The sequence below is a fragment of the Chrysochloris asiatica genome, unplaced genomic scaffold, assembly GCF_000296735.1.
Source record: "Chrysochloris asiatica unplaced genomic scaffold, ChrAsi1.0 scaffold00003, whole genome shotgun sequence".
In the NCBI taxonomy this organism is placed as follows: Eukaryota; Metazoa; Chordata; class Mammalia; order Afrosoricida; family Chrysochloridae; genus Chrysochloris; species Chrysochloris asiatica.
In genome coordinates, this window is record NW_006408521.1 from 29,507,093 (window position 1) to 29,520,426 (window position 13,334).

The window sequence follows — 13,334 nt, forward strand, 5'->3', positions numbered from 1 at the left end:
AAGTTGGACAGTAAATAAGGAAGACCATAGAAGAAGAATTGATGCTTTTGAGTTATGGTGTTGGAGGAGAATATTGAAAGTGCCATGGGCTGCCCATAGAACCAACAGATCTGTGTTGGAAGAAGTGCAGCCAGAGTGCTCCTTGGAGGCCAAGATGGCCAAACTTCATCTCTCATACTTCAGATATATTGTCAGGAGGGACCAGTCGCTGGAGAAGGAGCTCATATTTGGTAAGGTGGAGAAGAAGACCCCCGTGACATGGATTGGCCAAGTGGCAGCATCAAAGGGCTCAAGCATGGCAACAATAGTGAGGTTGGCCCATGATCGGGCAAGTGTTTTGTTCTGCTGTGCATAAGGTTGCTATGAGTTGGCACCGATTCAATGGCACCTAACAACAACAACAATCTGATCTCCTTGCTGTGTCTCAAATACACCAAACACATCCATGTTAGACCTTTGTACCTTTCCATCCACACTGACCAAGTATATGTGGGCTGGGGCATCCAGGTACCTAAGGTCCAGGACCCACTCTTGAGGTCAGAGTCCCACTTCCACTCAGCTTCTTATGTGGCCCAGAAGACACCTAATTTGCAGAGATGGGGACCTAGGCCCTAACTCCAACCTCAGCTCCCTTGGCTCCCACGTTTTGCCCAATGTAGTTCCATAAAATGTCGATGGAAAGGTATGTGCCACGAACTCCCCGCCCTGATTCCAGCACCCTTGCACACAATGTCTCCTCCTTGGGCAGTTTTTATGGATAAACTGGCCTTCCCTTAAGCTCACTTAACAGAAACGACAACGACAGAAAGGAAGGACTTGGCAGAGAGCCCAACTGAAGCATAGCATAGCACTGCCGCACAGCACAGCAGACCCCGCCAGTGTGCCGGGGAGCCCTGTGCTCCGCAGAAATAGATATTCTCACAATGTCCAAACTACCTAACGTCCAATTGCACAAAACTTATTGTGAACATCAGGCAATCCCATTGCCATTACATGTTCAAACAGACGTTGAGAAGTCCGGAAGAAGTGATTTCCTACATCGGAAGAAGTTCAAACTATTTTTAGACTTTGGACATTTTTCAATTATAATATTCCAGATCATGAATGAAAGGTCTAGGTCAGTCTCCCAAATAAATACCTATTCCTCTTCCAGAGCGCAGAGTTCCAGAACTCAGGTAAACCTGAAAGTCAGGCTCCATGTGAACCTGCCACTTAATTTAAGTCTGGCCTGTCTCTTCCTGGGGCCACGAGGTCAGAGGCTAAGAGATTGAGCAAGAAAGGAGGAAGTTACGAAAAGGCTCCTTGCTACGCAGGTGCCCAGAGAGGCCGCCAGGTGGCGCCCCGTGGCCGACTGCAAAATCAACTTCTTTCCTCTTCCCCTAGGAGTCCTCGGAATCAACTAGACTACAGTGGTGGTGTTTTTTTCCTTTCCCGGAAGCATGGCTCAGCTCCAGGCGGGAGATTGGAGATCTGAGACCCGCGGTTTCCCCCTGGGCTTCCCCGACTTCAGCTGTGGTCAAACATTAGGCTCAAAAGAAGCCAGATGAGGCCTGAGCGGGAGAGGAGATGGAGTCCTGACCCTTGGACAGGGTTGGAGCTTGGACTGGTACTAGGCTAACGGTCCCACCTGAGGCTAATCCCCCATCAGAGCCCCAACCAAGAAGACAGTTATCCCCAGGCCGCCGTTCCCCTGCCCTGCGTGAAACTTTGCGCTCTAAAAGGCGCTCCTGAGTTGCTCCGGATTGGACGCTAGAATCTCGTAGTTAAACTTTTAGCCAATGAAAAAGGATGCGGCACGGTGACGTACTGAAACGTCACGGGAATTCCCCCCTCTAGGGGGTGGAAAAGGGACTTTCCCGGCTGGAGCCCTGGTGGCCAAGTGGTATCTCAACCAGACCAGACAGTGGAAGGTCGGGCCCAGGCCCGGAGAGGAGCAGGAACAACGGGAGCAGCCACCGTGGTGAGTCGCCTAGCTCAGAGCTTGGGTGGCCCGAACGCGAAGAAGAAGAACGGGAGGAGGGCCTTGAACTAGCCAAACCTCAGGGCTAGAGGGAATGCGCACACCCAGAGCACGCACATGGATGTACAGAGCTATCCTTGTAAGGTGACATTTGGACCTGGACATCCACCTGTACAAATGCCAGTGTACCCAAGCAGTAACCACGCACACGGACCTGCACACTGGTGCCTTGGACCCACACCCTCCATGCACAAGCTCAAAGATATGCTCAGACATGTACCCACCCTGAGACGCTTTAGGACGTCCACCTACACACAGACACATTCACTTGCACATGCATGTTTGATACCATGCACACACAACATGTACCAAGGCACACAGGCCGAAGCACACATGTCTACCTGTGATAGATTACACAAAGCTATGGGATTGGAGCGTAGGGGATCTGCCCGTCGCCTCAGCACCCAGAGCCTGTGTGGTGTGGAAATCAACGTCCGTAGAAATGTTTCGGGGAGAGGGAACAGGAACCTGTCCCAAGGAGGAGACACCGCCCCTCCCGCCGCAGTTCCCAGCGGCAGTTCCTAGAGTTCCGTTCTCAGCTCAGAACCCCGGGTGCCCCAGCTGGGAAGAACCCCGCCTACAGAGTTTGTAGAAATGAGGCCTCCCTATTGCAGGAATGTCCCCCCAAAAGCCCCTGGGGTGAATCAGTCTGGCCTCCCTTCTGGCAGAAAATCCCAATGTTGCTCCAGGCCGGGAGGGGAGGGGGACAGGAGGCGGGCCTGACCCCGGACTGGGAGCCTTCGCTAGCTATGAAAGATCCTCCACTCCCTGCTGCCTGCCCTGGTGGGCTTCCCAGGCTCTGGTCGCCCCCAGCCCAGAGACAGCTTTGCCAAGCCCACCAGCGGGCCAGGGCCTCACACCCCTCCCGCATCGGGGGCGGGGCCAGTGGCGTCATTTCCAGGCCCGCCCCCTCCGGCCCCGCCTCCCCCTGGTATTTTCGGGACTTTCCTAAGCTGCTCTAACTTTCCTGTCCCTACCCCGGCCCAGCCCAGCTCCGGATCTCGCCCTCCATACTCCACACACACGGACGGCTGGGGGAATTGGAACCTCCCCCAAACCTGGAGCCCCCCCCCCTTCCACCAACCCCCCGGCTTGATCCGTCTCTCCCAGCCGTCCGCCTCCCCCAAAGGCGAGCACCTGAAACGCTGGGGCAGCAGAACCCGGCTGGAGCCAGAGCCAGAGCCGGGCCCAGCCCAGAGACATGGACAGTTGCTACGACCCAGTGAGTGACACGGCCAGGCTCAGACGCCCACCGGTTCCCTCCCTACCTCCCAGCCTGCTCTTGCACTGCTGGACTCCCTCTCTCTCCTCCACCTGTCTTAACTCCACTACCAGGCGTCTGTCTGCAGCCTCCTCCATCTGTCCTTCTCCCAGATCTCAGAGCCTACCTTATGGTCCCTCCAAGCCATCTTCTGCCTGCCTGTGTGTCTGTCTCTGCAAACTCTGTTTCCAAAGGAGCTTTCTCGTGGGCCTGGGGAGGAGAGGGAGTGATTACTGAGGGTTCAGAGCTGGGAGGCAGCCCCCCAACCACATACACACACACACACACACACACACACATCTGTCTCCAAACCAGGCTCTGGATGGCATCATTGAATATGGTGATTTCAAATTCGATGTGGAGCCCAAGGAGCAAGCCCCAGAAACAGGTTTGCAATCACCCTAGCCTTTCTTTGGAGAGGGAGAAGGGAGGGAAGGCCATATGCCCTCTGCTTAGGGGCGGGACTCCGTGGAGCCTGGCTCAGTGAGGTCCCTCTGTCCCCAGTGGATGGCCCCTACCTGGTGATCGTGGAGCAGCCTAAGCAGGTGAGTGAGCAGAAGGTGTGGAGTGGGGTGGCTTCAGCTTTGCCCAAGAATGGCTAGTTGTGCTGGTGAAGCATGTGAAGGCCTTGCCCAGGAGGGCTACTACAGGTTGGCTGCTACAGCTCACATAGTAGATACTGCTGGTCCTTGTGGCCACTGCTGACCAGGGAGGTAGCTGGTTGGGGTGGGCTCTCCTGATTACAACATCACTCTGCTCCGGGACCTTCAGCGAGGCTTCCGATTTCGTTATGGCTGCGAAGGACCCTCCCACGGAGGACTGCCAGGTGCCTCCAGCGAGAAAGGCCGAAAGACCTACCCTACTGTCAAGGTGAGCTGAGGGGGGCTGGGGGTATGGGACGGGGCTGAGTGGACAGCATGTCCAGGAGCACTGCTGACAGCTCTTGCCCCTCCCAGATCTGTAACTACGAGGGAGCAGCCAAGATCGAGGTGGACCTGGTAACACACAGTGACCCACCTCGCGCTCACGCCCACAGCCTGGTGGGCAAGCAATGCTCGGAGCTGGGGGTCTGCACTGTGTCTGTGGGGCCCAAAGACATGACTGCCCAGTAGGTGCCCTTTATCTCTGCTCCCCACTGGTATGCCCCCTCACTGCCTGCCTGTCCTGGGCCCCAGTCCACCACTGGTAGTTTAGCATCTGACCAAGGGGAGAGACTCAGATTGGCCTCAAATCCTGAAGCCTCAAGGAAAAAGGAGGAAAGCTTAAGGAAGTTGAGCTGAGCTAAGCCAAGCCCTCACAGTGGGGAGGGCACTTCAGGAGGAAAAAGCTGTATGGGCAAAGGCCTCAGACACCCCTCCCCATCCTCCAGGTTTAACAACCTGGGAGTCTTGCACGTGACCAAGAAGAACATGATGGAGATTATGACACAGAAACTTCAGCGGCAGCGACTCCGCTCCAGGCCCCAGGGCCTTACTGGTAAAGGGTGGAGACAGGGGAGTAAAGGGAGGTAGCATGGAGGATCTGGGAAGTAGGAGCCCAAGGGTCACATAAGTACCCCCTTCCCAGATGCTGAGCGGCGGGAGCTGGAGCAGGAAGCTAAGGAGCTAAAGAAGGTGATGGATCTGAGTATTGTACGGCTGCGCTTCTCTGCCTTCCTTAGAGCCAGTGATGGCTCCTTCTCCCTGCCCCTGAAGCCAGTTATCTCCCACCCCATCCATGACAGCAGTGAGTATTCTGAGAGGCTGGGCCTGGGTGGGTAAGGGAGCACAGGTGCAAACTCCAACCTCTAAGTCTAAAGGCTGGTCAAATAAGCCTGGGTTCATTTAACCAGGCCATGACACATAAGAGCTGAGTGATGTGGATCAATTTGTTTCTCTCAAGTCTCATTTCCATTTTTGGTAAATGGGGATATGCGGTTCTTACATCTCTAGGGGGTGTTCAGTTAAGAATATAAAACAATTGGCTCCATAAATGGGGTCATGGCTGTTATTACATCATCTAATCCATATTCTGTCCCCTAGAGTCTCCGGGGGCCTCGAATCTGAAAATTTCAAGAATGGACAAGACAGCTGGCTCTGTGAGAGGTGGAGATGAAGTTTACCTGCTTTGTGACAAGGTGCAGAAAGGTGAGACTGGAGGCCAGGCTGGAAACAAAGAACACTAGGCATCAAGATTATAGGCCAGAGCTGGTCAGCAGGGTAGCTCCAGGAAAAGCGGCTCTAGTGAATCCACCTGGAGCTGTGGCTAGCCTTCCTTTTTCCCTCTAGATGACATTGAGGTTCGTTTCTATGAGGATGATGAGAATGGATGGCAGGCTTTTGGGGACTTCTCTCCCACAGATGTTCATAAACAGGTACCCAGGGGCTGAAGACAGGGTGTAGGGCTAAACTAGGGGAAGGCCTCATTGAAAACCTGTATGTCTCTTCCCCAGTATGCCATTGTATTCCGGACACCCCCCTATCACAAGATGAAGATTGAGCGGCCTGTCACCGTGTTCCTGCAACTGAAACGCAAGCGTGGGGGGGATGTCTCTGACTCCAAACAATTCACTTATTACCCACTGGTGGAAGGTAGAGCTGGGCTGTAGATCCCAGGCAGCTAGTGGGACTGGGGGCTGGACTGGAGGGATTCAGCAACTAGCTGAGGGGACCCATAAGCCAAGTCAAGAGTAGAGGGTTCAAGCTGAAGGCTTGAGTTCCAGGACTTCTTTGGGAAGAGCCCTTAGCAAGTTTGGGGAGGGGCTCCGGAGATTTGGCCTGTGAGTCAAAGTTATAACAACCCATTTCCCTCTGTCCCCAGACAAGGAGGAGGTTCAGCGGAAGCGGAGGAAGGCCTTACCTACCTTCTCCCAGCCCTTTGGAGGTGGCTCCCACATGGGTGGAGGTTCTGGAGGCGCTGCTGGGGGTTATGGAGGAGCTGGAGGAGGAGGTGAGGGAGTGCTGGTGTGGACAAGGGGGATGGACATGAAAAGGAGAGAAGTGTGGGAGCCCTGGCTGGTGCCCCTTCCCCACTGCCCTGCCTGTACCCACAGGTGGCAGCCTCGGCTTTTTCCCCTCCTCCTTGGCCTACAGCCCCTACCAGTCCGGAGCGGCTCCTATGGGCTGTTACCCGGGAGGCGGGGGCGGGGCGCAGATGGCCGCCTCGGCGCCCGGCGTAGATGCTGGGGAGGAAGCAGCAGAGCCGAGCACGCCACAGCGCGAGCTGTCGGCCCCGGAGATGCTGGCGCGAGGTAAGCTTCCCTAGTCCGGGTGGTCGGGACGATGGGGTGGGGACCTGGTCTGCGCCCACACCCTCTATCTCCCCCAGCCCGGGAGTACAACGCTCGCCTGTTCGGCCTGGCGCAGCGTAGCGCCCGTGCCTTGCTGGATTACGGCGTCACGGCGGACGCGCGTTCGCTCCTGGCGGGACAGCGCCACCTGCTGACGGCGCAGGACGAGAACGGAGACACGTAGGCTGGCTGTAGGGAGGGCGGGGACGGAGTTCTCAGTATGCGCAGAGGGGAGGGGGCCCTGGAGCTCTGCCGCTGACTGGATTGGACAGGCCGGGTTACAAGCCCACCTTGATAGTTAATAGTTCTGTTTAAGGTATTTAATGTCTCCCAACACCAGTTTTGTAGACAATGAAAAGGCACAGTAATAGTATTTATCTACCTCAAAAGGTGTACGAAAGGATTAAATTCAGGTACAGCGATGACCTTGGAGACAGTCTGGGTTGGACAGGCCCCCATGGATGGAGATGAAGTAGGGAAATTATGGAGGTAGAAGACACTGGAGTGGCTGGGCTTGCTAGATCAGTTTCTATCCCACCTTCATCACCACCACCCCCTATCAGGCCGCTGCACCTGGCAATCATCCATGGACAGATGAATGTCATCGAGCAGATAGCCCACGTGATCTACCATGCCCCCCACCTTGGCGTCGTCAACCTCACCAACCACCTGCACCAGGTGAAGGGGCCCGTAGTGGTGAGGGGGTAGGAGCTGGAGGACAGGTGGGTCTAGGCCAGGGGCAGGCTTGGCTCACACCTGCCTCCACCCCTAGACTCCTTTGCACCTGGCTGTAATCACTGGGCAGACTAGCGTGGTGAGCTTCCTGCTGCAGGTGGGGGCAGACCCTGCGCTGCTGGATCGGCATGGAGACTCAGCTGTACACCTTGCACTGCGGGCTGGTGCCCCCGACCTGCTGCGTACACTGCTGCGGAATGGAGGTTCTGCTGTGCTTCCGCTGCTGCACATGCCAGACTTCCAGGGTGAATGTCCCATTTCATCTGGGGCAGAGACCAGGATGGGAATCTCGTGGGCTCTCAGGGCGGGAAATGAAGTGTCAAGTTTGGCTAGTCACGGATGGGCCAGGGGCCAACTTGAAGTCACAGCTGCTGGCTAAATATTATGCTTCCCCAGGGCTATACCCAGTACACCTGGCAGTTCGCGCCCGCAGTCCCGAGTGCCTAGATCTGCTGGTGGGCGACGGCGCTGAAGTGGAGGCTGCAGAGAGGCAGGTGGGGCGAACTGCCCTGCATCTAGCCACAGAGATGGAGGAGCTGGGGTTGGTCACCCATCTGGTCACCAAGGTAGGGCAGAGCAGCAAAGTGATAGGGCAAAGCATGAGGATTGTGGAAGGATGGCACCGAGGGTTGTGGAAGGCTTTGCGCCAATGAAGAAGCTGAGGGGGTGACCTAGAGGGCCGCCCTGTGATCCATCACTCCCTTATACTCCACAGCTTGGCGCAAACGTGAATGCCCGTACTTTTGCGGGAAACACACCGCTACACCTAGCAGCTGGTCTGGGATCCCCGACTCTCACTCGCCTCCTTCTAAAGGCTGGTCAGTCTCACCCTAGGGGGCAGAGTGAGGAGGCAGGAAAAGGGGTGTCTTGTAGTCCCCCCACTTTGCAGTCTCCTATGAGAACACTTCCCCATGATGACCTCCACCCCCAGGTGCCGACATCCATGCAGAAAACGAGGAGCCCCTGTGCCCACTGCCTTCGCCCCCCACTTCTGGTAGTGACTCAGATTCTGAGGGGCCGGAGAGGGACACCCGAAGCAGCTTCCGGGGCCACACACCTCTTGACCTCACTGGCAGCACCAAGGTATTTACGCCAGTCTGGGCCTGGGATACGATCCAGAATATCTGGATTTAGGGGTGTCTAGGAAAGAGGTGGCCAAAGCTGAGGCTGTCTTCCCAGGTGAAGACTTTGCTGCTAAATGCTGCTCAGGACACCATGGAGCCTCCTCTGACCCCACCCAGCCCGTTAGGTGAGCCCCTCCCTCCTTGCAAAGGTCTCTTTCTGCTTCGGCTCCCCTCCTGCATTGTCCTCCATTAGCCCTGTCAGATTATCATGGGAGAAGTGGGCCTCTGCGCATTTCTGAGGTCATTGACATGTTCATGTGTGTTCCCCTTAGGACCAGGGCTGTCACTCGATGATGCAGCTCTACAGAACTTGGAGCAGCTGCTAGATGGGCCAGGAGCCCAGGGCAACTGGGCAGAGCTGGCAGAGCGGCTGGGGCTGCGCAGCCTGGTGGACACCTACCGAAAGACAGCCTCACCCAGTGGCAGCCTCCTGCGGAGTTATGAGGTTGCTCTCTGCCCGCCCCCCTCCCCCCCTACAATGTCCAGCTTCCTTCTCCCAAACCCAGCTGTTTCATTGGGCCCAAGGCTCCCCAGCCCTAACCTCATGCATCTTCCTTCTCCTCAGCTGGCTGGTGGGGACTTGGCAGGTCTGCTGGAGGCCCTGTCTGACATGGGCCTAGAGGAGGGAGTAAGGCTGCTGAGGGGTCCTGAACCCCGGGACAAGCTGCCCAGCACAGGTATAAGGGTCTTGCCTGGGGTGTGGGTCTGGGCCTGAAGGATGGGAGGTCTGAGGCCCTAACTATCCCATCTTTCCCCAGCAGAGGCGAAGGAGGACAGTGCTTATGGGAGCCAGTCAGTGGAACAGGAGACAGAGAAGCTGGGCCTGCCCCCTGAGCCACCAGGAGGGCTTTGCCATGGACACCCCCAGCCTCAGGTGCACTGACCTGCTGCTTGCCCCCCTCCCCCCCAGCCTCCTTCTTGGCACCCCTCTGTACAGCAACCCCACCTATTCCAACTCTTATTTAACACCCCATGCCCACCCCTCAGTTGGGGCAAATAAAGGATTCTGATAGGAAGGGGAGCCTGGTATCTTCCCCAATTTATGGCCGTTCCAAATGTAACTCTTGTCCCTAGAGCCAGCTGCTCACCCTGGCCCAGATCAGGCATTGGAGAAACACAGGAGGCCTGATAGCAAGTCCAGAGCAGATTTAATGGGGGTAGAGGCTGTACAAAGGGCAGGGCCCACTGCAAGAGGGCAAGCCAGGCAGTGCTGCTGGCCTGCACATAGGAGCCTTACAGGCCTGGGGCCTCACAGACCAGTGACCTGGGCCTGGACACCCTTCTTTCACCTCTGGGAAGAGAGAGTGAGCCCTTGGGGAGGAAGGAAAGAAAACCAGCTCAGCCCCAACTCCTGGCCTCTCTCTGAACCAGATCCCAGGACAGAGGGGGGATTGCTGGTGTCAGAGTGGGGTGGTCTTGGCAGAAAGCAGAAATGTCAGGCCTCCCTCCCCCTCAAAAAAAAAAAGCTCCAAAAGTCCAGGTGCCCTGGGCCCTGGCTCCTCCCACCCCCACCCACCCTGTACGAAAAAGTGCAAAACATTATCACAAAATGGGGGTCTCGGAGGGCTCCTTAGCCCAGGCTCCCGAGACCCATGCCAGCCCTGCCCTGCCCCCGGACACCGCGTCCGGCGCGGTAGGGCCCTGGGCCGGAGACCCTCATGGGTGGCCCGAGGCCTGCCCGGGCTCAGGCAGGGCCACGTCATGCAGGTGCCCAGTAGGCACCAAACCCCCCCCCCACTCTAACCCCCAACTCAGGGCTTCCGCCGTCCACTGCCTGTCCCTGCCCGAGGCTGACGCTCTGAGCCCTGGCGATGGGCCCGAGGCTGGCTGGAAGGGCTGGAGTGATGGGGGATTCCGTCCTCCACACTCCCAGCCTGGACCAGTGCTGCCTCTACCGAGTCCAGCTCCTCGCTGCCTGCCTTCAGCTTGACCCGGAGTAGTGCCGCATATGTGCCATAGCGGGATTTCTGGGGCAGAAGGGCAGCTGTGAGAGACCATGCTCCACCCTCTTCCATCTCAGCTCCACCTGGACCATTGAGGGACTCCAGAGGAGACTAGGAGATAGAAGGGTCTTGCCCACCTAGGAAGCCCCAAGACCCCTGAGGGCTGTGAGATGATTCCTTACTACCAACTGTAACAAGAAATGTTTCTTGAGTCTTTATTAGGGTTGGCTAATGGGAGCTCCTGACACTTCATCTCACTTCCTTGTGGGTGTGGAACGTTATCTTGGTTCCACAGGAGAGGGAACTTTAAAGCTTAGGGAGATTAAGCAACCTGCTCCTAGTCACCCAGCTGGTCTCACTCCTGGATTCCATGTCTACTGGGCGGTCAGGGGCTGGGGAGGGAGATACACACATGCCTGGGCAGAGAGACTTACCTCAAACTCCAGGTAGGCTTCCTTCTGCTGCTGCTCTTCTGCCTCCTTGCCCCGAACCTTTTTACCCAGATGAGCAGCCCGATGCTCCCGCAACTCGCTAGCCATTGCCTTCAATTTGGCTTCGTGGGTCCGCACTTGCTCCTCCTAGTGGCCAGGGAGGGCAGAGTCAGGGGCACTCTAGCTCAGACAGAATTTTGTGAATTATTTAAAAGGTACCCCTTTGGAAGAACAAAGCACCATGCCTAGGGTCACAGCTTGAAAAGTGGAGTGGAGGCTGGACTTTAGCTCTGCCCAGCCCCAGGGTCAGTGTCCTGAGCACTCCACTGGGTCTACCTTACTCCATCCCCTTTTGCAACAGGGAGACTGAGTTGGGGTTACCTGGGAGAGGCGGGTGGCAGCGCTGGGAAGCAGAGGGCGGCTGAACTTCTTCTGGGAGCTAACAGCAGCTGGGAAGGGGGGTGCAGAGAACATGGCTGCCACCACATTGATGCGCGTGATCCAGGACTGCATCTGCTCCAGGCTCCTGGAGGTATAGCAGAGCCACTTGGGACTTGAGCCTGGCCAGGGTCGCCAATCATGGCTCAGGGTGCAGCCTGAGAGGGAACAAGGCAATCTAGGGACCAGAGAGAGACGCTGGCTGGGCAGTAGGGCAGGGGGCTAGTATGGGAAGAAGGAGGGCACTCACGGGGCCTGGAAGAGAAAGACCCGCCAGTCAGCTGTACGCAGGTAGAAGACATGGGGCCGCTTGCTGTAGTCGCTGGCACGGGTGGCCAAGGCATGATGGATGCTGATGGCATTTTTGAGCTCTGCCTCCGACAGGGCCTTCCCGGGTTGGTATTCCTCCTGTGGGGAGCCATCCTGTCCTGATTCCAGTCTGGTCCAGCCCAGCCCACTGGCACTCCCTTGAGCCAGCTCAGCCCTAACCCCTTGGCCTGGCCACACACACACACACACACCCCGCACCTTCTGCAGGTAGAGGATCATGCCCTTGAGGATCCCGTGGAAGCTCTTCCAGCCTCTCTTGCCCCGAGGTGCTGGGGGGAAGGGAGACAGGTCAGGGGGTCTGGAGCAGGTCCACTCCCATCCATCCCCCAGACTCATGACTCAGCCACGTACTCTTCCTGCAGTCAGGGTCTGCGTGCACCTTCCGCACCAGGGCCCCGTGCTTGTAGACGGCGGCCCCGGGCTCTGGAGTCAGGTCCAGGAAAGGGCTGGAGCCGCTGCCGCTGCCCCCGCTGACCCTCTTGATGACTTTGGGGTTGGGGTCGGCCAACTCCGACAGGGAGCGCCTCAGCTCCTCCTCGTCTCTGCAGGTGCGGTCACCTCAGAGGGGATGGCATGGTGCCAAAACCCCCTTTCAGCCCTGGCTTCTGCCCACCCAGGAAAGTTCCTCCAGTGGTTGGAGAGGAGGATGGGGCTGTTCTCTCTGAGAGTGTAGCTCCCTCTTAGGGCCATGGCTCTTGCCTCTGCCCCCCTCCTCCCCGCTTCAGTATAGCCATTTCCCCTCTCAGATCAAGGCCCAAAGAGGCAGTAAATCTCATCCCTCAGATTAAAATTAAGATTAGCACTCCCGAGGTTAGGTTCATGGCCCACCCACCCTTCTCTTCACACTAACTAGCCCCATCCTCTCCATTCTGCACCCCACACCAGCCCTCACACCCTTTTCTAGGCGGACAAACACATGTCTGACTCAGCTTTCTCAATCACACCCAGCACTAGGCTTTGCTCATAGCTTGTTGGTTAATGGTGGCAGAAGGAAGTAATAGCTTCTCAGTAGTATCCAAATACACCCTGGGACAAAAAATCTGATTCTGTCTTGTCACTCCCTTGTCCAAAAACCAGCAGTAGCTCCCTGTTGCCTCCTACATGGAGCCTACAGGTCATCTGATAGTTTCTTTTTGCTTCCACTCTCCACCCTGCCTCCTCAGGGTCTTCACACCAACTCATTTCAATCACCACACCTTTGCCTCCCAAGTATCAGCTTCTTCTTCCCCCTCTTTCAAGACTTTCCTTAAGTCAATCATCCAAGAAGTCTTCCCCCATCTCTCCCTGCATCTCAATCCTGAGCTCTGTCTCCTCTGAGGTCTTTTCTCCTACTACCTGGGAGCTCCCAGCTAACCTGAACAGTAGTGGCTAGATTCTCAGTAGATGCCAACAAATTGTGTGACCATCAACTATTTAAAAGAGGGCTCCTCGCCTCAGACTGGGGGCCTCAAGGTGATAATTGGGCCTTTTCTCTCACACTAGACTCTATTGTGTCTCCTTGGGTTCCCTAAAACCCAAGAGGGGCTCTCCCACTGTTGGTCAGGATCCCACTGCCAGCAACTTTCACGCTCCCACTGAGGTTGCCAAGGGACCACCCCATTTTTTTCAGCATCCGTCCTCCCAGGCTAGCTGACAGCAGCTGCCCACCCCCCCAACCCAGCTTGTCATAACAACCCAGCTAGAGACAAGAGACAGAACCCCATGTCCAAGCATATATCTCCAAAGAAGGAAGTAAGACAACCTCACTGCCTCTCTTGGCCTTAGCCCCTCCCCGCAGCTCCCCC

At 56.7% G+C, this 13,334-nt stretch overlaps 2 protein-coding genes across 2 annotated transcripts in view; one reads left to right on the forward strand and one right to left on the reverse strand.

Annotated features, from left to right (window-relative positions):
• Positions 1-3,221: 3,221 nt before the first annotated feature.
• On the forward strand, positions 3,222-9,291 carry NFKB2 (nuclear factor of kappa light polypeptide gene enhancer in B-cells 2 (p49/p100)). Its single transcript, XM_006831289.1, has 22 exons — positions 3,222-3,242; positions 3,597-3,669; positions 3,786-3,826; positions 4,053-4,151; positions 4,238-4,389; positions 4,651-4,757; positions 4,848-5,006; positions 5,303-5,407; positions 5,549-5,634; positions 5,713-5,851; positions 6,081-6,209; positions 6,313-6,510; positions 6,588-6,729; positions 7,113-7,227; positions 7,322-7,529; positions 7,681-7,850; positions 8,000-8,102; positions 8,216-8,367; positions 8,464-8,533; positions 8,681-8,853; positions 8,974-9,085; positions 9,167-9,291. Exons 1-22 carry the CDS (start codon positions 3,222-3,224, stop codon positions 9,289-9,291), a joined length of 2,679 nt encoding a protein of 892 aa, XP_006831352.1.
• A 248-nt stretch (positions 9,292-9,539) lies between these two features.
• Positions 9,540-13,334, reverse strand: part of PSD (pleckstrin and Sec7 domain containing) — a 15,326-nt gene continuing 11,531 nt past the window's right edge. The window contains exons 12-17 of the mRNA XM_006831290.1: positions 11,902-12,092; positions 11,749-11,819; positions 11,471-11,628; positions 11,164-11,308; positions 10,786-10,929; positions 9,540-10,375 (exon numbers count right to left, since the gene is read on the reverse strand). Coding sequence (XP_006831353.1) covers positions 10,160-10,375; positions 10,786-10,929; positions 11,164-11,308; positions 11,471-11,628; positions 11,749-11,819; positions 11,902-12,092 — 925 coding nt within the window. The 3' untranslated portion in view covers positions 9,540-10,159. The remainder of the gene's footprint in view (positions 10,376-10,785; positions 10,930-11,163; positions 11,309-11,470; positions 11,629-11,748; positions 11,820-11,901; positions 12,093-13,334) is intronic.

Bases quoted from the DNA above. Each gene is read 5' to 3' on its own strand.
- NFKB2 (XM_006831289.1), top strand. From the start codon at position 3,222: ATGGACAGTTGCTACGACCCA. The intron at 4,390-4,650 runs GTAGGTGCCCTT...CCCATCCTCCAG, and splicing joins CCCAAAGACATGACTGCCCA to GTTTAACAACCTGGGAGTCT. The intron at 6,511-6,587 runs GTAAGCTTCCCT...TATCTCCCCCAG, and splicing joins CCCGGAGATGCTGGCGCGAG to CCCGGGAGTACAACGCTCGC.